Source organism: Gadus macrocephalus, chromosome 9, assembly GCF_031168955.1.
Source record: "Gadus macrocephalus chromosome 9, ASM3116895v1".
Classification (NCBI taxonomy): Eukaryota; Metazoa; Chordata; class Actinopteri; order Gadiformes; family Gadidae; genus Gadus; species Gadus macrocephalus.
The window spans coordinates 15,584,534-15,609,265 of record NC_082390.1 but is presented as its reverse complement, the minus strand read 5'-3'; the positions used below and the strand labels follow the sequence as shown (position 1 = coordinate 15,609,265).

General features: G+C 43.2%; 2 protein-coding genes across 4 annotated transcripts; both read left to right on the top strand.

The window, feature by feature from the left end:
• The first annotated feature begins 24 nt into the window (after positions 1 to 24).
• On the top strand, positions 25 to 15,129 carry tmem231 (transmembrane protein 231). Its single transcript, XM_060061097.1, has 7 exons — positions 25 to 501; positions 660 to 826; positions 1,051 to 1,179; positions 2,462 to 2,605; positions 13,543 to 13,624; positions 13,940 to 14,045; positions 14,721 to 15,129. Exons 1-7 carry the CDS (start codon positions 363 to 365, stop codon positions 14,881 to 14,883), a joined length of 930 nt encoding a protein of 309 aa, XP_059917080.1. The 5' UTR covers positions 25 to 362; the 3' UTR covers positions 14,884 to 15,129.
• A 427-nt stretch (positions 15,130 to 15,556) lies between these two features.
• On the top strand, positions 15,557 to 23,061 carry chst6 (carbohydrate sulfotransferase 6). Of its 3 annotated transcripts, none has more exons than XM_060061094.1 (2): positions 15,557 to 15,768; positions 20,058 to 23,061. In XM_060061094.1, exon 2 carries the CDS (start codon positions 20,221 to 20,223, stop codon positions 21,403 to 21,405), a length of 1,185 nt encoding a protein of 394 aa, XP_059917077.1. In that variant the 5' UTR covers positions 15,557 to 15,768; positions 20,058 to 20,220; the 3' UTR covers positions 21,406 to 23,061. The 3 variants fall into 3 exon arrangements, with proteins under 3 accessions (XP_059917077.1, XP_059917075.1, XP_059917078.1); XM_060061092.1 differs by having other exon boundaries at positions 15,563 to 15,768; positions 20,067 to 23,061; XM_060061095.1 differs by lacking the exon at positions 15,557 to 15,768 and adding an exon at positions 19,114 to 20,015 and having other exon boundaries at positions 20,061 to 23,061.
• Positions 23,062 to 24,732: the final 1,671 nt, after the last annotated feature.

The window sequence follows — 24,732 nt, the reverse complement described above, 5'->3', positions numbered from 1 at the left end:
ATTATGCACAGCAGGAAGGGGGGGGACTGTGTCATGTCCTTGGTTGCGGTTGTTGCCAAGAGACCCGCGACTACCATGGCAACCACTTGAGACGCTAAGCAGAAGGACGGGAAGTAGCTTAAGCATGGAGCATCGTATTTGAGCAACCTAGCTTAGCTTATATACTTGCAAAATAAGTTGTCCTAGCTCTTTACCTAGCTGAATATGGATAAACTTTATTTAGTTGTACTTTATTCGCTGTGTTAATTTTTCCGTTTGTAAACCGTGCTTTCTTTAACTACGCTGCTAATATGAAAGAGTACCGAGTTAGCATTCGTGCTATCTGATTGTTTAATGGTACTCTGCAGTCGTTTTATGTTGTTATGGCTTTCTATGAAGTCTATTCTCATCCGGCTTTGATTCGGTACAAAACCAGCGTTTGCACGAAGGCAACGTTGTTTCTGGTTGTTGTTTTGTGTCTTACATACATTTCACCTCTACTGGTTGCTTACAGAAGCCAAGGTAATGATAATGACTGTCAAACCTCCTACTCGCTGAAAGTACCACATCGGCCGTTACCTTTGACGTGTTGAAGTGTTTTGTATTCTTTGCATATAAGGCTGTTAATAAATGCACGTATGACTCGGACATTTTCGCTGTTTAAAGCTGCTTTGTTTTAGGTTTCTGGATCAAGAGGAGCTCCTATGAGGAGCAGCCTGTTGTGAGGTTCCAGTATCAAACTATTTTTGTTGCATCGACCAACACCAAGGGAGACTATGTAGCCTGGAGTACTTTTTCCAGTTTTAACAACATGCTTGGGCCCAACCTCCGTATTCCTACAATATCAGTAAGTTAGTCAGGAGCTGGTCAGTAAATAAATCGCTTCAGTTGAACGATCATGTGAAACTTCTAAGATTGTCATATAAATCGGGCATCTTGTGTGTGTGTGTGTGTGTGTGTGTGTGTGTGTGTGTGTGTGTGTGTGTGTGTGTGTGTGTGTGTGTGTGTGTGTGTGTGTGTGTGTGTGTGTGTGTGTGTGTGTGTGTGTGTGTGTGTGTGTGTGTTGACCAGGTTCAGGAGCAGGACCAGAACCAGGATGGCAAGTTGGACCGTCTAATCTTGGAAGTGCAGCTCCCTCTCAAGCCCGAGGAGGAGGTGTACAGCGTGCAGCTGCTCCTCACATTCAGCTACCAGCTCTTTGTACGTCTGTCTTCCACCTGCTATTCCCTCAGAATAATTATAATTAATATCTTGCCTTATATGCTTAATGAATGTTATATTCGTGGAAAAACACAGTCTTCTGAAGTGAGCCTTGCTTCTTAGAGAGGAAATCCGATGTTCTGTGCTGCCAGTATGTACTCATATTCAGGCCTTGGATCCAAGTTGACACAAGGCAGTATCGGCCGGAGAGATTCCGGGTTTGTTCAGATAGACAAAACCTGTTTAAAGTGTGTTCAGGGACTGACCACGCCCCTGGCATATAGAGTCTGTAAAGTTGTCCTCAGGGTTTTAATAACTAGACATCTGAAGGGCAATGCATGAAGGTGTCTGATACTAACTTGGAAAATGTTCAGACAATGGCCTTCATAGATTAGATCAGTGGTTCCCAAACTTTTTTTCAGGGGACCCCCTTTTGGACTTGAGACTGTTTTCGCGACCCCCCGCCCCGCGCGACAACCAAACTTAGTGCACTATGTAGTAACTAACTATGTAACTATGTGTTACTATGCATAATAATAATATTCAAAATCATTATTATTATTATTATTATTATTATCATTATTATTATGCAGTAGTAATCATCACCATTATTATTATTATTATTTATTTTTTCAAAGGTGGATTTCTCTCTGCAAAGTGGCTGTGCATTAAAAGCCTATTCTGACGCCAGTATTTTATTATAATGTTTCATATAATTATTCGTATATATATATATATTTTTTTTTAATATGCAAACTGGCCCATCTCTCCGCGACCCCCCTGACGGTGCTCCGCGACCCCCCGGGGGGTCGCGACCCCCAGTTTGGGAACCGCTGGATTAGATGATGATACATGACACAAATCCCAGAGTGTCATGTATCAAGTAACAAATAACAAATACAACAGCTGGTTGTTGGCGAGCCATGTATGCTCATTGTTTGATAACAAAATTGCCGTTGACTTTATTGGAGGTATCACAGAAACAAGAAAAAACTGTTGGTCAAAACTCTAAGGCAGGTGTTCTGCAGACCAATGCAGCTTTTGTATTACGTTGTTAACGTTCTAAATAAACGTCTTAATCTTTATTCGGTCATCTTGCAAACAAGTTCCACAACATTTGCAATGTAATATGCTAAGCAAACAACTTTATTGTGTTAACATATTCCTTCATAGTATCACACTTGTCCATTTTAGTCAAGCCCAAAATAAACCAAAGCCTCATTCTGCTATGGTTCTGCTTCCAGGAGATAATAGTGTGATTTTCTGTTTTTTCTTCATTCAGAGGATGTCCACTGTGGTGATGCAAAGCCTGGCCTACATCCAGCACTCCTCTCCGGTTCCTGGAGCCCAGCTGTTTGTCGCCGGAGACCTGAGGTTACAGCAGAGAGTCCCGCTGCCTCACCGCGGCCTCTACAACGTTTACAACGTGAGCTCAACCCTCCCCCCTCTTTTTAAATGGTCATTTTTTGTGATGCACTGATTGATCTGGCACCGATCATTATCGGCTGATTTACGCCCTAAACACGTGAACGGTGATCGGCCGATCTACTTGAAATTTTGCAGATTGCAGGAGCCAATCACGTTACTCAAAAAAACGATTGTGTTCAATTCATTAGATTCATTCACTGAGACATTACTGTTATCCTGTTTTAACATAATTCACCTGGAGGTATGTTTGGTGTAACAATAGAAATAGCTTTTTGTTGATCTTGGTTATTGGATGCAATAACCAGCCTGCATCACGATTGCAGCTAGTACTTTAATGTCAACAAAGTTCCTACAATTAGCTTTTAAGGCTTTCTTGAAAGCCATACTTTATAACAGCGCTGTCCACTGTAGTCCACTGTCTGTCCACTCAAGAGTGAAGCCATAGACAGCACTCCTTTCATCGGCACGGAACGGTCGGTTACGCGAGTACAGTATATGTTTCCTTTGCATATTGGCTATGTTGTTTAATATTGTAGTTATAGTTTTGCTGCGATATATTTGTAGCAATTTTACAGTTCCAACTTTTTTCCATGTTTCCGCGTGTGCAAAACTCTCTTAGACTTGGTTGACTACTAATAATAACCCACGAGAACTACAACCTTAAGCTATCGAAGGCTAGTCTATATTTATATCTATATCTATGTATATGTATATGTATATTACTTTACTAGACTATAGAAACGCGTTTTCCTGCATTACCCAAGGCGTGTTTGCCTGCGGGTAAAGTTCTGTTCTGTTGTGGTGCGTGCATGCGTGCTGCCTGTGTGTCTGCAGCGCCTGCTTGTCTCGGCACGTTGCCATCGATCTGAGTGACGTAGCTGCTTGTGTTCGAAGGAGTGTTCAAGTGATGGAGCGCAGAAGCAGGTGGCACAGAAAGACAGGCTTCATTGCAGGGCTCATTGTAGTTCATTGTAGAAGACATAACAAAATACTAGATAAAATACCCGGACTCGTAAACCGGTAGACGGTATGACGGTATGCCGTCGCTAGTCCCTGCATGAGAATGGTCATAGGCAGATACTGTGTCTGGAAGATTAGGGACTAGGGTTGCCGCGGTGTGGACATTTTCACACCGAGTAATACGCTCGTGTCAACACCGGTATAACCGGTATAAACGGTATTAACTTTGAAACTATAGGTCAACCGCCATCTTCTCCGTCAACTCTCCTCTCACACTCGGTGACAGCGGCTGGCAGCGCGCCAATTCTCGGCGTCTTATAACGTTCTATATATAATAGTATAATATTATTTTATATATCATAATATCACGGCCAAAAGCTCTGTGCGCCTCCGGATGGCCGTAGCGCGGGGAGCTCACGTAGGGATTGGGCTTTGCGGGGTTTGTTTACCGGCGTTGCTATGGTTACCGGTCTTAAGTTCTCGCCACGCTAATTCTCCCGCACAGAGCAGAACTGTGGCCTATTCTACACATTTTAATTTTCTTAATTATAATTATATTATTCATTTTTACTGAATTTGTTTTTTATTACAAAAAACAACAAAAAAAAAAACGGTGTTGCCGGTGTGCAACACCGAGTAATCGGTGTTGGCCTCAACACCGGTAACACCGGTAATACCGTATACCGCGGCAACCCTATTAGGGACACATTTACGTTTACGTGTAAATGCCCGCAAATAAACCTTGTCAATAAATATAATTGTATATGGTTTTAAAATGTTTCCATTTTTTTTTTAAACAGATTTTGGCAGCACCTTTCTTTCATTTGTTCAATAATACACACTTTGGTTAGAAAAATATTTATTTTGGATATTGAAAGAAATGCAAGTGATAGTTCTTCAAGATTTGTTTTTTGCCTCAGGCTATTGTGTAAGATCTTCTTGAGGGTTCTCTTGATTTCCTCGTGACACTTGTACCCGCACAAGTTTGGATGTGGGTGGTGGCTGTACTGGGGCAGGCAGGCCGAGCCCTCTTGTGTCATCAAGCCTCACGCCTCATAACAATTCTGTTTGCCAAAATACAAAGCAATCTTTTTACAAACATATTTACAAGTGGGGAACTATACCAAAGGTATAACATGGCTAAAGCTATAATGGAGGTTCACATATCTGTTACCGACGAATATGTGCTAACTAGCAGCTCTCGTGCAGGGTACTGCATTCTATGGCCAGCCGGACATGTCACGTGATATAGGCTATTCACTCTTAGAAAAATCTGAGGCATTCGAATAGCGGTTTAGTGATCTAGAACAAGAACCTGTATTCTGGGATTTAGCCTGTGTCTGGGGGACGAGCAGACGAACAGCAAAACAACCATGAAAACAAACATGTTTGGTAGCGAGTAAGCTAACACCCCAGCAAGCAAGCTAGAAACATACAGGGCTCACAACAAAACGGTCGAGCAAACACATTTTTACAGAGACTATCAACATCAAGAAGCCACAATACAAAGGGTACAATGTTCACCCAAGGGTACTTAAAATTACAAGAGCAACACGGCCATGGCAAGTCGACATCCGATTTGCAGTCATCTTTTTCTTTCAGTTCACGCTATTCCTGAGAAGCTCGCCCAACGTTTACTCGTGTCTGGCCTCTCTGTCGGTCAGTCTCCCTTTTCTCTCTCCGACATTGGGTTTCTCTGTCTCTTTTAAGTCGGTTGATCCATGATGAATCTAACAATCCCTTCGCTACTTGTGTTTATATCGAGCCGGTTTCCGTGTTTGTGGGTCTGTAGTGCCGTAAAGCAATTCGGTGCTTCGTGAGACCCGAGACACCCGCGAGAGTGGGCGGCGGGTCGCCGGCAGAAACTTGCATATGCATTTTATTTATTTAAGTTGTAGCAGATTCTTTTTGTAAAGCTACAGAAGCTGTACTCAATGTTTTGTAAGTTTGAGCCATGTTTTAAGGTCTCAAATAAAACAAGATGAGAACTTAAATATTCCAATTTACAATTAGGGCAATTAGCAGACGCTTTTATCCAAAGCGACTTGCATCGTTTAATACACACATTGACACACCGGCGGCAAAGTCAACCATGCAGTTCGACAGCCAGCTCGTCAGGTCAAATTGTAAATTTTAAATTGTAAATATTCCCAGCACTTTCTGTGATGTAGTATGCTTGTTTATCATAGAAAGTAATAAGTAATGAATCTTTACATTAAAGTAGTAGCCTAGTGAGAACAGGGTGTTGGGGGAGTCAAGTTCCTGCATTTTTTTGCAAGTTCCCGCAATTTCATCGCATAAAATTGCATAAATATGCCACATATTTCATAGCATTTTTAGAGAAAACGTGCCGCATAACCAGGATTTTTGGCCGCATAAATCGAGATAACCACTATTCAAAGCTGTGTTGTGTTTCACCTATGGATTTCACCATGTCTTACAGCACTCATTTTAATGTAGGAAAAGTTCACATATACCCTACCTGGCTTAATATTTTTATTATTCACGTCTGATGCAAAGGTGTACATAAATAGACACCAAAGCATGGTTTTCTCATAAGGTTTGTAATGTTGGTACTGATCACATTCACACCTAAAGCAGACAGAACAGGAGTTCACTTGGAAGCGGAGAGAGACTCCCGTTCTTATGTGCAACCCAATGTGTTTGTTTGGTCTGCACCAGAGGTCCAATGGATTAAAACCTCCCAAGACCTTCCCTACACTCCAGGGTTTGATTTAGAACGAAAGAATGGCTTTGTGTGATTGTTGTGTGTCGCACCAGGACACAAGTAGGTAATACATTCAGTCTGCCACGCATAATGCATATTCACTGACTATTCGCTTGTCAATGTAAGCTCACAGAAAACTTGAAAAAGTAATTTGATGAACATTTTTGTATTTTATTTTGTTTTACTTTATTTAATAGCTTCATTATATATTTTCAATTAAGCAACCAAGATGTCTGTCGAGATTTATATTAGCGGCTAATTGAGATTCTAGTCAGCCAATCCCGCTAAATGCCAACTAACAGAAAGCCTGTAGAACACACTTGGTACACTGGCATTCATTGGCCCAGCCTGAACCAACTTTTCATCAGGTTTTTCTATAATCACTCCGCAAAGAGTAGAATGGATCTTGTGTATATAGAAGCAGACTATCCTGCTGTTGCATTATGAAAGGAAAAACGGGATTTGTTTCCCCAAATTTTACTCAACAAACCATTGGTCCTGTGAGCCAATTTAACTTTATTACAGTACTTATATTATAGGTGACTGCCACACTCCATCTAGCTGGGCCTCTCCAAAACCAGGACACAGGAATAGGATGTTTAATAATAATAATTGATTGCATTTATATAGCGCTTTTTTATATACCTTCAAGACGCTTTACAGTGAAGAGGGGGACCTCACTAACCACCACCAATGTGAAGCACCCACATGGGGAATGCACAGCAGCCAATCGGCACCAGAACGCTCACCACACAGCAGCTTGAGGTGGAGAATGAGGGAATTAAATGAATCAGCCAATAATACAAGAGGATGATTAGGGGGCCAGATGAATTTGCGATAAGTGCCCTGGGATCTTTTATGACCTCAGTGAGTCAGGACCTTGGTTTTACGTCTCCTCCGAAGGTCGGGACCTTCCACAGCACAGTGTCCCCGTCACTGCACTGGGGCGTTTAAAGCGGTTTATTGCAGATTTGATGGATCAATTATTGAAAGAGCAGGTGTTATGCTGGGTACACACTAGATAGACTAGTCTAGTCTCTAGTAGACTAGTTTTTCAATTTCAAAAACGTGAAAGGCCACACACCTTATGATAGTTTTAGATACATTTTACTATTTTGCCAACAAAGTGCACCACACACTAACACGGAAATGTTTTAACTCAACAAGCTGTTTCTCCAACCAACTTTTGCTACCATGGCTTCTGTTATGATAACTTGCTCCTTGTTGGCTTGCTTCCTACGTGACAAACAATTGCCTGCATCCCCAGCTGTCGTCATGTTCCCCCCATACTAAAGGATATGAGATCGTAATTATTGAACGTGTTGTTCATGTTTACGATTTAGAATCGGTGAGGCACTAGTCGGTAAAAAAACACTCAGCATTACATTCTGCCATGTAGCAGGTCCCCCGAGTGTGTGGGGGGGATGGCTGGTTTAACCCGTACACATTGATTAATACGCAACATGCCCTAGAGTCCAATCAGTCTGACTCTGGTGAGCTGGTGCTGCTCAAACAAGCATCAAGCACTCACACTCCACAGCATAATAAGTAACATTCCGCATTCAAATATCCAAAAAAGACTAGACCTATTTTATTAATTTTTGCTGAGTTGTGTATTAATATTTTTTTTTTTATCATTTTCCAACAATGCTGAAACCCAGAGAAATCAATAGGTTAATTCAAGGTAACGTTTAATTTGGTTGCCTGCCATATCCTCTTTACCCCCTTACTTCCAAGGAAACACAGGAAACCAAATTTCAGTAAAGACTTAGGCTGCAGCAAATTCCAGCAAATACTTAAGACTTAGGCTGCAGCATCTAGCAAGGCTGCAGCCTTGCTAGATCACTTCCTTGCGAGTTGCGTCCCATGGAGATGGGGCTAGAGTGCTGCCTAGCGTTTGTAGCGTTCAGTTTGGACTGGCTAGTGTGGAAGCGCCTCCGCTTCCGCTTTTTAATATTGCTCCAGTGGTAAATATTTAAATTGTTGAAATTGTTATTGGCGACAGTAGTTTGTTTAAACACCAGCTACTTACATATTAAAACAAATCAATCCATGCAAAATACTAGAGCCCGACCGATATATCGGCGATATTATCGGCCGATATTAGGCATTTTTCAAACTATTCGTTATCGGCATTTATAATGGCCGATAAATGAATATAAAAAAATGTATATATATATATATATGTTGGCGTTGCATAGTTTAATTTACGTCCAAAACACGTGAACGGTGATCGGCTGATCTACTTGAAATTTTGCAGATTGCAGGAGCCAATCACGTTACTCAAAAACGATGGTGTTCAATTCATTAGATTCATTCACTGAGGCATTAATGTTATCCTGTTTTAACATAATTCCCCTGGAGGTATGTTTGGTGTAACAATTGTTACAACCTGGCTCAACGGTTGTACCATTGAAGGGCACTACCAAAAGGATTAAAAAAACAAAACAAAAATAATTCACGCAACCCAAAGGGGAAACGCAACTGAAGCTTAACAGGGGAAGTTCAAATTCAGACATGTGCTCACTGGACAATCAACTCTGTTAGCCTAACCCCAGCAGATTACCCTATCAAAAACTCAATCCCCAACCATGCACTACTGATCCACATTACTAAACCACAAAGGAGCTTCAAAACATATTAACTAGTGCACCAATTAACTGATCAAAACAAAACACAAGAATCACCAAAACAAAGATCAAGACCTAGCGGCCTCCCCAAAAACCAGTACTGAGCACCTTCAATCTCAAGACAAATAAGTCCTGTCAATTATTGCCCAGACCGATTACCTCCATTATGCAAGGTTAAACCCTGACTCCTTCCTCATAATGCCTATAGAATAAGCTAAATGAAGCAAGTACCAGTTTAACTACCGAAAGTTTTACCATCATTGAAAAACTCACCAAATTGGTCGGATGAGCCCCCATATGTTACAACCTGGCTCAACCGTTGTACCATTGAAGGGGAGGCCACACATTGTCTTTTATGAACATAACAAATGTATTAAAGAATACCGTGAACAACCAAACATAAAGGAAACTAAGGATCAGGCTGCAGGCCAGGGAGAGGGAAGAGTCACTTGATCAGGGCTGCTTTATAGGCTCCTGAGCCTAGCCTGCTCAGGGGAGCTGCATCTCGTTATGTGCATTCCAGGTCTGAAGATACAAGTCTTAACGTCAGCCATATCGGCAACAAATTAAAAAAGCCATATCGAACTGAAGCATCCGACCAGTCTTGGGAAATTTAGACACTTAATGACGATCATCCCAAGAAGGGTAAGCCTTGAGCCAACAGCTGCAAAGTTCCTCCACCCCAGTCAAACTGGCCGCACAGATGCTGTTAGCTTGGTTTTTCACTTTCTATATAATATGACACATTGTTTAACAAGTAATCTTGTTCCATAGTAGTACACAGTAATTAGTTTACTTTAGGCATTTGACAGTGCCGATGATTGGGGGGCTGGGGGTGGATAGGTAGGAGGAGGTCCAATTAAAAAATAAAAAATTTAAAAAGAATTCAGAGAATGTGAACTAAGTTAACATTTCTAAAGTGTGAACTCTGAACACAAACTAGTTCATTTTAAACTGTATAAACTGAACTTTGAGCTAGCTCTTGTGAAGTGTGAACTTGCACATCACTGGGCAACACTGACCCTACTGCTTTCAACGAGCTGGCTGTCGCCGTGGGTAATTGACACCGCCATCCGTCTGAATGTGTGTATGGATGGTTGCAAGTCATAAATGATTACTATGATTATTGATTGGCGGTGCTTGTCAGTTATGTTCTTTGTAAGGTGTGGCGAGAAAGTTTCACCGTTCCATAGGACGGTTAAAGCATAGAACAGTGCTCTAGCCATAGCCCACGATGGTATGTTTTCGCCTGTTCTCTGTTAGGCAAACAGGTTTTTTACCTAGCAGGTTTTGAAAAATATGAAAACATTTCAAAGTTTATGACGACAATGACTTCTGCCTTTGGTAAGCTGAGAACCAAAACTTTTCAATGTGTAAGGGATGGGCACGAGTAGTAAATTCCAAACTTCAGTGATCGAATGAATTCCTTGAGGATCAATCGAGTACTCGTTTAATCTAATCTATTTTTAGTAGCAGTAATAGGCCTAATGATGAACGGCAATATTACCAATAAAACATGTAATGCTTATTCTCAATCAAAACAGTCAGAGTTATCAGAGTATTCATTATTTATTTTTGCGAACGTTCAAAACCTGTGGAGGCAAAAAAAGACGAAAGGAGCCGGGAACCTAGTTTTAACTTAATTTATTTGCCTTCTAGAATTCAGCAAGATTAAAAGTGGAGAGAGAGAGAGAGAGAGAGAGAGAGAGAGAGAGAGAGAGAGAGAGAGAGAGAGAGAGAGAGAGAGAGAGAGAGAGAGAGAGAGAGAGAGAGAGAGAGAGAGAGAGAGAGAGAGAGAGAGAGAGAGAGAGAGAGAGAGAGAGCGAGTGCGAGTGCGAGAGAGAGAGAGAGTGCGAGAGAGAGAGAGAGTGCGAGAGAGTGCGAGAGAGAGAGAGAGAGAATATGTGTGATTCTAAAAGGTGTGTTACGGCCAATCTATTGTGTTGGTAACTAACTATCAATATAATATGTGCAACCTTTTATGTGTGGTTGTTCAAGACACACTGAAGGCATGATGCCACCATAGGTTTGCAGAGAACAGTATACAATATGCACACTGAAGGCATGATGCCACCATAAGTTTGCAGAGAACTATATACAATATACACACTGAAGGCATGATGCCACCATAGGTTTGCAGAGAACTGTATACAATATAGACATTGAAAGGGGTGGGGTGGTGGTGTGGGGTTGTGAGGGCCGCTGTAACCCAGTCTCCATCCTCACGGGAAGGGGGGGGTGGGGGAGAGAGAGAGAGGGAGAGAGAGAGAGAGAGAGAGAGAGAGAGAGAGAGAGAGAGAGAGAGAGAGAGAGAGAGAGAGAGAGAGAGAGAGAGAGAGAGAGAGAGAGAGAGAGAGAGAGAGAGAGAGAGAGAGAGAGAGAGAGACTACATTACTCGTACTGAAACTTTGCCCGTCTCTCTTTCAGTGCAGCAAAGCGGTCAATGACTTTCCCATTGAAATCACGCATGTTGAGGACTAGTTCCCTCTCCATGGAGAGCATGGCCAGTGCATTCAGACGTTCCTGTCCCATTGAGTTTCGCAGGAATGTCTTAATTATTTTTCAAAGTTGATAAACATCTCTCAGCTTCAGCTGTCATAGGAGTAGTTATGAGAATGTTCAACAAACTCACAGTCTCAGAGAATGTCTCCTGGAGGTTGTAGCACATGATAACCTGGTACAGTGCCAGTGCACCACAGCAAGCCTTGAATTCAGAATTCTCATAGATCAGAGACAGTTCCGTCTTGAGCTTTGCCTTGTTCAGTGTGGGATATGCCTTCATAGTGGCATTCAGAACATCAGCAGGAAATGAATGGCAGTACCTTTCAAACATATTTCCTTGTACTAAGGTAGCACTCACAAAGAGAACCTCGCTTTGGTGTGAGCCAGGATGGTGTCGCAGTCCTCTTCAGACAACCTCTGCTTTGCCTGCCTTTTGCCTGGTCAGAGTCTCTGAATGCAAACAAACCAATAATGTGTTTGTTAGGCTGTGTACTCCGGGAGATGAACTGCCGTCGAAACTGGCAGGTCCGGCGGGGGTAGGTCTTGGCGGCAATCAGCTCAGCTCCCGGAGTAAAATTCCCTTTCTCCTCCGTGTCGCGGTTCATGGACTTCAGAGAGTCAAGGCCAAAGTTCCTTTCCCCCAATTCCTTTCAACCATGGCCGAGATATCCCCCACTATGAGTCGTTGCTTGTTGTGGAAGTACCAGAGACGTCAGACACAGTCTTTATGATTCATAATATCATCCGAGGCGCACATAGCTTTTGGCCGTGATATTAGATATAATATTATATAAATACCCATGTATTATATTATTATTATTCTATTCTATTATATTATATTATATTATATTATATGATATAGATATAGAGCTCCAGGAGTCCGCAAACGGCAACAATCCCTTCTCCCCCATGCTGTGGTTCAGTCTGACAGCTCATTGGTCAATGGGCAGCAGCTCATTTGCATTAAAGCTACAGACACAAGAAACAGCGCATTCTGAAGGGACTGAAACAGAGGGGAATAGCTGTAGGCGAGATTTTTTTCTCCTAAAAGCTATTTCCAGCAAACAGCTTCAAAAAAATGTTTTCTAGAACTCAAATTATATGTTTACTTGTTGGGAAAACACCATACTATGTCTCCTTTAACATCTATGAAAAGACTATGTGAATATGATTTATGCCTTATTCACGTCGGAAAGATGTTCACCAGCAATGGTGTTGGAGACAACTACTCCCATGATCTTTTGTTATTGTTTTGATTGCGATAAAAATTACATATCACCTATAGAGCTTTCCAAAATAGAGTATATGTTCTGTAAAGCAATTACATATAACTTTACAATCCATTTATTTAAGGTTATGTGCAATTTCAATTGTAATATTCTTATTGTATAAATCATTATACAGGCATATTATTTCACTATTGTTATTCCAACTACCATAGCATTATGGTTTTTGGCAATATTAACCAACTATATCTGCTAAATTAGTCTCATCACCTTCATAGTTTGAGCTCCACTATTATCGAGTAAAACATAACTGAAAAGATATAACCCTATTGAACCACATCAAAACATCTATCACTAGAAAATCTGCTCAGTATAGCACAGGTCCCCGCCAAGGATCAGCACGCTAGAACTTGCTTATAGAGAGCTAATTGACTACCCTAAACTGAGGCCGTAGACACCGCCCTCGTAGCCTGGCATCGCCAGATGAATCGCAAAGAGCAATAGGTCTGGAACCTCTCCGTTCATTTTTGATCTCCAAAGGGCATCAACTTTTATTTCTATGGGAGGGGGGCAGGATCTTATTTGCAGAGCTAATGAAGCAGGAGCTTGAGAAATATATCTGGTTCACGGCTACCCCACAAGGCTCCTGTTAGAGAATTTCAAGAAAACAGCAAGCGGGTGGGTATGGGGAAATTGTAAATATATATTATAGAAAAATTTAATAAATTTGAAGTGAATACACTAGTAAAGACAGCACCAACAAATGTTCAGTGAGGCTCCTTAGTTGAATTGTGGAATGAGCACAAATTCAAACACATACAATTCTAAATACCATACTTCTATTCACCCCCCTGTGTTAACCGTTCCTCTTCTTTCCTTTCCCAACAAGGTATCAGTGATTGATGGCTCCAGTCCATTTGCCAGTGCATACAATCTGGTCAATATAATCAAGGCCTATCAGGAACGAAATCGTGAGTGTCCACTCGCTGTATGAACAATGCACGATACACATATGTACACAACTTGGGCCTTATTCAACTAGCGGCCATCTTGGTTGTAAACGCTCTGATGGATGGGGGAAATAACACATTCTGTTCCCCAAGTCAGTGAAGCGTTTCACACCAGATGGCCGCTAGGTGAGTAATTCCAGTACCACATGCTTTCAGATCCAGTTAAACATATATAATGCACAATAATAGCCTTTATGCGAGAATACGCTTGTTATATTATTAGGGGTGTATTTAGTGGAGTCCCTGTGTCTTTTTCTGTCTCCATATTTATCCCAGTGACCACGACCTTCTCATGCCCAAGCCCAGTATGGACCGTAGGAAGAGCAACCGGCTCCCCTTTCAAGCTCAGCACTGAGATACGCTACCCTCTGGAAGTCATCAGATATCCTTTCACAAAGATGGATCATATATACACACACACAGCCACATACTGCTTCAGTGCGTGAAATACACTTGTATGTTGCATAATTTGGCTTGTGTATTTGTCTAACCCAAGTAAATGCATAAAAACTGCCCTGGCTAGGTAGTTTGTAGCAGTTTGTATGCGTTTACTTGGATTAGACTAAACAAACACTCGTTTGGAATATAATCTATGTCAATGGCTATGTCAGTTTTGCTTTGTTGACTCCCACGCACATATTTCCACGTACGCCAAAGTACACTGAAGAATTTCAGGGTTTGGTACAGGGAAATGATCAGTTGAGTCACAAGTCATAAGATTGACTCATGGTGATTGGAACAACAAGATTGCACTATAAGGTTATTATGTTTTATGTTGTTTGGTCAATATTTTAATAGCACATTTGGAGGATGGAGAAACTTAATTTCGGTCCTCTATGTAACTTGTAGCACGGTCTGTCTGACAATAAAGTTCACTTTGACCTTGACTTTGAAGATAGCACCCTGTGCTTATAAAGCCCTTTTTCAAATCAAGTTGTGAGATATACAGAGGTAGATCATTGCCATGCTTCCACCTCCAGCCCACCATCATCATGACCCGCTGTTTATTGAGGTTTAACCCAGGCAGAATGCTCCTTAACCGCTCTTCCCTCTCCACCTACCGACCTGGGTTCTGGGAGACCATCAAGGGGGCCTGGATCCAGTACGTGAGCGTGCTGCTCGTCTTCCTCTGGGTCTTCACTCGCATCCAGACCTTTGTGTTCCAGAACCAGGTCCTTCCCTCCCTGCCGGTCCCCATGGTGAAGCTTCATCCTCTGTGAGCCCCTGCTGGTGATGGGAACACCAGAGCGGTCTCAATAGCTCCAGAGTCCAGGCCGAGGAGCGGGGTGCGGTGCGTCTGGTGATGACCACTGGGGGAATATTATTTTTATGAGCACATGTACGCAAGCAAACAGCCGACAGCTATACATAATGAGTCACTTGACTGTGACACCTTGACCAAAATTGTATATGTTTGTTTTTCAACATGGATTTCAACGTAATAAATACAATTTCTTATATTTGTACATTGGGATGGTTCATTTTATGTGACAGCTACGAGCAATTATATAAACCAAATGTAATGCTGCTTTAAACTTTCACAAAACCTTTCTACTGCAGCCTTTACTCCATGAAAAGATATCTGAACTAAAACGTTTCTCAAGGGCAAAACACACCCATCCATGATGGGTCAATCCATCCAGTGATCTTTTTTCTAGAAATAAATGTATTCTGGTTTACTTCATCACCAAGGTTTTCAAATTTAACAAGACAAGTCTATGCGGTTATTAGCATTTTCTCTTGAAAGTGATGGGTCTCAAATGATAGAAAAATACATGTAGCAGTGTTTTCTACCCCACGCCACTGGCTTGACTGGGCTTAACCTTTTGAACCAGGGCCCAGGGCCCAGTTTTTGCATCGGGGAGAGAATTACTCAAAACTCCCCCCTATTGGCAGCCCCGGGGGTCCCGCCTGCAGAATGCCACCCCTCCAAATGAAATGGACAGTCCTCGTCCCACACCACTCCCATAGCCCTGGCTCAATGGCCACGTCCCTAGACTTTACCCACTACTTAAATGGAGCCTGCGGAGGCAGAGGTATCAGGGTTGAAGTAGTTGGAGATACCGTTCGTTGAGTCCACACCACAGGCATAGACTTCTGACAAGGTTAGTAGGCTACATTACTGCGCGCCATCATTTCCTTGAAAAAGTGGAAACTTTTTGGTTGTATCGACAAAGTCTCTGAATTGCAAGGAATTCTCCCCGTGTTTCTTTCTATATTCTAGGCTGTTAATCTGCAACTTTGTTTGCACGGGGAGATGTTTTATTCATTCACAATCAAGTAATCGAAGTCCTGTCGACCGTCAGAGGGAATTACCGGGATAGCGGTATAGGCGACCACTGTCTTACAAATGCAAACTTCTTGCGGACAAAAGCAAGTTTGGATCCCACATTGTCAACTTTCTCCCAAATAATTCAAGGCAGATATTCTTATCTTAGTTAAAAGGGAAATACTTTGAATCGCATTTTGGCACTGTCTGCAGATGTCCAAGTTATAAGAGTATGCGTACATGTAAAGATATCGGTCTTGTGATGGTTTAATAACGTAACCAATGTATACCCCAATAATAGAGGACCTTTTTTTTCTCTTGAGCAAGGATTTAGGGACAGACATAAGGGGGAGAGAACTTAGAAAGAAAGAAAGAGAGGGGTTGCTGGGCAGGGGCGGATCTAGAAAAATATTCATGGGGTGGCAAGAGGGGGACAGGAGATTTTGAGGGGTGGCACCCTCTGGCAGAAGTATATACAGTATGCCGATTTAATTAAAGCCATACTAATCAATATTTACTTGGAAAGCCCCCACATTTAGATATTTTGACTCAATAACATTATATTTAATTTATTGTGGGATGAGTAAAGCCTTACATTTAAACATAAAAGGTTTCAGACAAAATGTAATAAATTATTACTGAATAATTACAAAATCCACCTGCCTTACAACAAACAGCTGCACTATTACACCAGCAGGGGTATGGGGCTAAAAATATATGCAAAGAGAGCTGCAATATGTACTTTAGTTAACAATAAGTTGGCATTGGTCCATGAGATATTCCTATCAGATGTCAATCATCAGTCCAACTTGAGTGCAAATATCACTTTATTCACCGATTCCAATAATTTACATACAATGCCACCCTCAAAGTGCGGTGACATAGAATAACTCCAAAAGTAGAGTGTATTACCTGCATGCTTGGAAGAGCCAAATGGGGATTCAGGGGAAGTGCTATCAAAGATTTCCCTCTCTTTCTTTTTTTATATCTTTAATTTCTAAGTATTTAAGACCTTTTGGGTTTACCTTATTATTTTTTTTGCTCTTGATGTGAAGCTTGTTTTATTATTAATTATTGATGACTTATATTGGTTTATAAAAGTTCAGACAGGTGTGCAACCAAGTAGATTAGAGATGGCCATTTGTAAATTATTTACAGAAGATGACTTGCATTTTGTTGTCCAAGTACCTTGGACCTTGGTTCAATGACAATAAAGTTTAATATAATCAAATCGAATGACTGTTGATACAAAAGGAGGCACATGAAGTTAACGGTCAGGAAAACCAGCTGAGTGTAGAAGGGTTTGTGTTTGTTAGCGCGTCTTTAGCGCGGATTGCAATTCTTATTGCAGCCTGCAGGGTTATGCGAGAAACATACGGAGGGACGCGGTTGTTGAGCTCCGCCGCCCCACATTGCATGACACGTTAAACTCAACTAGAATCGCCACCATCAATTTGATATCAACAGAACAAAAATAGTCGGAAAGCCTACAGAAACTATAGATAGTTAATGTGAATAATCACATTATTAAAAATAAACTTGGAGCAATGATTTACTGGGGAACAATTTTTTTGGGAGAATGCTTTTGCAGGGAGTTCGCCGCCCCACCTGCCCATACGGCACGCGCCTGCTATGCAGCTATAAAGGCCTATTTAGGGTCGTTTTAGACGCAGAGACGTACGGTTCCCGTAAGGTTCCTTAAGGATTGCGCGTGTTGCAAGGGGATTCTCCGCCAGAACAGTAGGGGGAGCAACGAACGAATCTGTGGAAGTGGAAATCGCTGGCTTGTTTATATTTATAATCATAGCCGCGGAAACGTATTCTCAGCAGGGGGTGCTGGAAAAAAAACTCAGCCTGGACTAGACTCGCAACTCGCTACATTGATAAAAAAAGATATACAGCAGCGCAGCTCAATTGCACCAGTGCATGCGCGCACAGTCGAAAATCGATCGTTGTGTTCACACCATGGTTCACATCCAGCTGCTCACAGAACAAGTTTAGCGCGCCACCGCTCCCCTCACACTTTTTCATATAACTTTTTTTCAGCACTAGGTCATATGAGCATTAAATAAATGCTGCGTCTCAAAATGCCTTGGACAGCAGCGACGATGACCCGCTTTGCCACGGGCCGAAACAGTTCGGAGCGACCACAGCCAGAGCGAACACAGCGGGGCAGAGGAGTGTCAGGAATAGTCTTTGGTGTACACATCAGTACGGCCTATTTGCGCTACTGTTTAGTGGCAATGCAGTGTTTTATTCTATGCCTTTTAATTTTCGTATATTATTTCAATGAATACAATTTATTTATTTATAAAAACAAGATCTGGTCTTCAAATCTTTTTTCCAAACATAGGTCGGGTTTGTGTTTATATTCAGACCAATACGGTACAGCGGGCGCTCACATGACGTTAAGCATTTCCAGGTGCATAATGTGACGCTTCAGAACCTAAAATCCCGTTTCTCCCCGTTGACACGACAACACATAACCGGCGTTTTCAGAAATCTCCACTTTGGCCGGAGTTTTTAGAAATAATAGTTTTCTGTGATAAGACAGGGCCTCAGACAGGGGGTGCGGCAGCACCCCCAGCACCCCTACTTCCCGCGGTACTGTTTATAATTATCATAATTCGTTCTTGTGTTTTCTTCTTCTTCAAAATTCTTCATTCGCTTCTGTCACGGGCCCAGGCCTTTTAAAAATGGCGCTATTATGCTGTAAAACCGGAAATGTGAGACTCCTGAAAGGATGTGGTTAGCTGGCCAATCACAGTCTTTGCGAGCTGCGTAGGGCCGTAGTGTTTTAGACGCATAGTCAGGAATTTGGGCCGACGCACTTAAGCACGTAAGGGGGGATATTTTACCGCGCAAGGGGGGGTTATGTATCTTACGTGCTTACGCGTTACGTCTAAAACAGAGCATATATCGGCCTTAAGGCATTCCAATCTTAACTTAAGTCTTTAACTATGATGTTTCTGTAATACACAGCCCTGCTCTTTTCTAATTATTATAATTTCTTTATAGATAGACGGTTGATCAGTATTACCTCAAGAATGTAGTCTCTCTGCCGCGCCGCTTGCTTCGTTCGTTTGGAGGTCTCTCGCGCCTTCCTTGTATTCAAAATCAGTGCCGGCGGGAGTCTCGGGGAGGGGGGGGGGGGGGGGGGGGCAGGCGGGATGGGGCAATATTTCCTGGTTGCATTCACTTGCAGTCAGACTTTTAAAACTCGCTTTTGTAAATGTCTTGTAAAAGCAAAAAAAAAAAAAAAAATGAATTTTGCGCTGCCAACTGGGGTGGCAGCTGGGGTGGCAAGGCTTTTTTTAGGGTGGCAGTTGCCACCCCATGCCACCCCAGTAGATCCGCCCCTGTTGCTGGGACATATTGTTCATGAGCGTTGCCTTAAGCCGAGCTTGTTAGGGCTTGCTCAATAAGCAGCCAGGCAGTGTATGTCACGCTGCATTATTATCGAGGAAACAGTTACTTTATTACAGCCATTTTTTGCAAACACACTTATATATATCAATACATACTTAGAGTGAGACTGATTGTGTTTGGCAAACATGGATTGATGACCACAACAGAGTCACTCTTCTAGTCAAGAGTGTTAGAGGCTCTTCTGGCATATTTATAGCAGGCTCATCATAAAGCATGTTTTAGGCTACAATTAGTGTATTTGCGTGAACCAAATATCCGAGGACAATGTGAAATGCGATCATGTCCAACGAGGGGATTTTACCATTGGGCTGTTTCTGTCCTGCCTACCATCTGTCATCTTTAAATTTCCGTCCCTTTTGTGGAGCTTGGCTTCACGAATTCCCCACCTATCATCTGTTTTTTATCATCTGTTCTGGACGGCTTTTACCAATCTTTGCATCGGAACAATGGGCTCCTCCTACTCTCCTATTCTCTCTCTCTCGCTCTCTTGCTCTCTGACCTCTTTCCTCCTCTTTTTCTATCTATGTCCTAAATGTGGTTTGTCAACCATTAGGAGATTAATCTACTTCTAACCCTAACTTGTTGCATTCCTTTGATCGTTGTCCAACTCAACATCCATTCTGTCTCGCCCTGTAACCCACTCCAATATTAAATGTATTATTATTATTATTATTATTATTAATATCATTTGTACAGCAGCAGCAGCGGCTGCAAAGTCCCATTACCCCAGCGAGAGAAGTCCTACAGAGCAATAACTGGACCACAGCAGAGGGGGAGGGATCTCCCACAGCTTCTCTGACACGGTTCCTCCTGAGCCACTGAAGGAGACAGGGACTGCCTGGGACCCCAGTCCGGCACCATGGGTCGCTGGATGCTGTTATTGGCTTTCCTGTTGCTCCTCCAAGGCACTGCGGTGGTGGTGCTGCTCGGCTGGTACTCCGAGGGCAGCCTCTGCCGGCGGCCCCCGCCAGCCCAGGGCAAGGTCCACGTGCTGCTGGTCTCGTCCTGGCGCTCAGGCTCCTCCTTCCTGGGACAAGTCTTCAGCCAGCATCCGTCCGTCTTCTATCTGATGGAGCCCGCCTGGCACGTCTGGTCCCAGCTGTCGAACTATGGCAGACGCAAGCTGAAGATGGCAGTGAGGGACCTGGTCCACAGCGTGTTCCAGTGCGACCTGTCGGCGGTGGAGGCCTACCTGCCCGAGCAGCACAACGTGTCCTCGCTGTTCATGTGGAGCCAGAGCCGGGCTCTCTGCACCCCGCCCGCGTGTGCGCTGGCCGCCCGCGACCGCCTCAGCGACCCCAACGAATGCCAGAAAAAGTGTGACGCCAGGGGGCTGCGGGGCGCCGAGGCGGCCTGCCGCAGCTACAGCCACGTGGTGCTGAAGGAGGTGCGCTTCTTCGAGCTGGAGTCCCTGTACCCGCTCCTGCGAGACCCCAGCCTGGACCTGCGGATCGTCCACCTGGTGCGGGACCCGCGGGCCGTGATGTCCTCCAGGGAGAAGAAGGCCGCCGCCTTCTACACGGACAGCGGCATCGTGCTGGACCACGCCAAAGTCCCCGACCAGCAGCTGCAGCTGGAGGTCATGCAAGAGGTGTGCCGCAGCCACGTGCGCATCCACGAGCAAGCCACCCAGAAGCCCCCGGACTTCCTGAGGGGCCGCTACAAGATGGTGCGTTATGAGGACATAGTGCGGAACACCCTGGTCGAGGTCAACGACCTGTACAAGTTTGTGGGACTGGAGATGACCACGCGGGTCGGAGAATGGATCTACAAAGTCACCCATGGGAAAGACTCCAAAGGGGGCATCTTCGAGATCATCTCACAGAACGCCACATACCTTTCCCAGGCATGGCGCGCCACACTGGACCACAGCAAGGTCGTACGTATCCAGGAGTTGTGCAAAGGTGCCATGTCGTTGCTAGGGTACAGGATAGTTAATAGTGTACAAGAGCAGAAAGGTGTCAGTGTGGACCCTGTTAGCCCGAAGGGAGGGTACGAGTTTAGCTGGCTCCCTGCCAAAACAGAGACTGACAAAGGTAAATGAAAAGATTAGCCGCTTGGAGACCCACTGGTCTGTAGAGAGTACACACCTTTTAGGTCCTGACTATTAGAAAATCCTTTGGTAAAGACGACTTGAATGACAAGAACACAAGGGAATGTTTTGTGTTGAATTAACTGTGAACTGTCAGTTCATATAGGTACGCTATGCTAGTATTCCTTAGTGCTTATGTTGAGCAATAACTATATCAACGTTTGGGGCTCATGCTAAAACATTCCAGAGGTTTGCACAACACAGACATCTGAATTAAAAAAGATGCTCCACCTAGTCCTAACAGGACTAGGTGGAGAGATTATATCTCAACACTGGCCTGGGAACACCTCAGGATCCCCCCGTCAGAGCTGGTCAATGTGGCCCGGGAAAGGGAAGTCTGGGGCCCCCTGCTTGAGCTGCTCCCCCCGCGACCCGACCCCGGATAAGCGGAAGAAGATGAGATGATGAGATGCTCCTAATTTTGAATATGTACATATTATGTAGAATCGACTTATTACGTTTTTAATCAAAGCTCTCTCGCTTATTATCTTTTACAAGATCTTGAACAGAGATTATAATATTTATTTGAAAGAAAATGTAAGAGAAAACCTATAAAATGGAGTAACAGACAGATACAATTGAGGCGACCACATTGTTTGCCAACCGTCAAAAACCACATCCTAGTGTTGGAATACACTACGAGAATATATTTTGCATGATTTATTACAATCGAACCATTGAATAGTTACTTTATTGTTCATAATGCTTTTGCTAGATGGAAAGGGGGATCTCAAATGCAAATGCTTCCAAAGATCATCTCACGTGATATGTATTGGGCTAAACCAAATAAGTTGGGCTCCATTGGGCTTTTATTTAGCCTTTTGTATTTGTCAAATAAATTCAAGCTCTGGGAGGTTTCATGTATTGCTGAATATGTTTATCCATCATTCAGTCTTTGGTCTTAGACATTTTGGACAATAGTTAAATTTCTTTGAATATGAAACGCATGGTTACTTTCAAATTGAACAGGGACATTTTAACTTCAATATTACCTTGGAATTCAACACAAAATGTTGCCAAAGTTGCCAATTCTTCACTGTACAGTCTAACTTTGTGGCCTTGATATTAAAATAAATATTTTTTCTGGGGATAATGTTGCATGTCAAACTTCTGTGACAGGATGGTTTGGTTGTAATGAAATATCCTATCCTAGTTAACACTAGTATCCTAGTGTTATCCTAGACAAGGATACTCGTGTATCCTTGTCAACAAGGAAACAATACTATCCTTATCGCTTGTTGGATACTAGCTGGGTACACACTATTGTGTGTTCCCATAACTATCGTGTGTTTCCTGGGTAGACACTCGTGTGTTCCCAGCAACAGATGATAATGTGGCTGGGTACTTTCTACACCTCAACTACATCTCAACTTTCTACATCTATACTGCAATGTTTCCTCATTTCTCATTCTTATTGATCATAATTAGTTCACGTGTTTGCCTACTAAAATTTGGGTCAATGGACACTGATAGAGCCACATTGGCTATATTTCCAACTTCCCTAGCAACTATTTATGTTTTATGTAGAAATTATTGAGGCTATTTATGCTTTACTGTACTTGACTTATGGTTGAATATAACAATAAATAATGACTTTTTGCTGCATAATTCTTATTTCCTTTTAATGCACCAAGTAGGATAGGCAGATAAGGCCATGAATGTTACAAGGTTACACAGCCATCCAAATTGTTTCACATGGATGATGAAGATAAATAAAACAAACGGGGTGTGTGTGTGTGTGTGTGTGTGTGTGTGTGTGTGTGTGTGTGTGTGTGTGTGTGTGTGTGTGTGTGTGTGTGTGTGTGTGTGTGTGTGTGTGTGTGTGTGTGTGTGTGTGTGGCGCGTGTGATTTATCTACCCACTTTCCAGAGGGTAGCGATTCTTTTGCGCGTTTGCGTGCGCATTATCATTCAGAACAGAAAGCGCTGAGATTATTGAGGAGACCTGATGGCTGGCTTCAGAGCTTTTTTTTTCTTGTATATACGTCGGAGTGTGGCCGGCTCCCTTTTCCAGCTCAGCACTGAGAATCGCTACCCTCTGGAAGTCATCAGATATCCTTTCATGACGATAAATCACACGCACGCACGCACGCACACACACACACACACACACACACACACACACACACACACACACACACACACACACACACACACACACACACACAGTCCCTGGGGCAGCTCTACTCAATTCCTGATGTTGTACTGAGGGCAGACTGGACAGTGATGGTGACCTCTTGAGGTACAAAGTAGTATTAGGACGGTTTTAACTGGGATAGCTGCTCCTTTAAGAAAATATCTCCGCAAGACAAGAAGGTAAAAAACTATGAATTATGGTAGGGCGGACAACAAAATACCGGTGAAAATCAACAACAATTGTTTATTTATTTGAAGAATGTAGTAAAAACGACCAGTAGTACAAAATGTGAAATTACAAACTGCATCTAGAGTGGAATTCTGAACCTTCCACAATGTATGTGTATGGGAAGCATGTCTCACAAACAATCGGGTAAGGCTAGAATATAGATCACATTGTTTACATGTGAGAGACAGGAGAATAGGCTGAACATTTTGATGTAACATGTCTATGGTATAAAAACAGTAGGAGGAGCAGCAGTTTACAAATTGTGACCAGTGGGCGGCGGAGCAGTGCTCCTCCTGTCTCTCCTCTCTGTCTCTCCTCTGTTCCTCCCCTCTGTCTCTTCTCTCTGTTCCTCCTCTCTGTCTCTTCTCTCTGTTCCTCCTCTCTGTTCCTCCTCTCTGTCCCTCCTCTGTTCCTCCTCTCTGTCTCTTCTCTCTGTTCCTCCTCTCTGTCTCTCCTCTGTTCCTCCTCTCTGTCTCTCCTCTGTTCCTCCTCTCTGTCTCTCCTCTGTTCCTCCTCTCTGTTCCTCCTCTCTGTCTCTCCTCTGTTCCTCCTCTCTGTCTCTCCTCTGGGGGGGGGGGGGGTAGACCAAGGCCCTGGCCCCCATGTGGCTACACCCCTGTATGAGACCAACCAATTCTGACCGTTTTCTTGAAAGCGCCATCACCAGTTTTACCTTTCTTCACACACTGCAGACTCCGTTGAGACGACAGCACTTGTTCAAAGAGACACTTCCGGCTTCTCCCCATCACTGCTCCAGCGTGAAGTTCATTCTCACCGGAGCCCAGACGGCGTCAGGGGCCCATGGAGGAAGAAAAATAAAAAAGGACCTAGGGCGGCAAATGTGTCGGGGGCGCCCTCTGGTGGAGCCTTTAATTAAATAATTAAATTATACGAAACCCTCACTGTAGTAAGCAG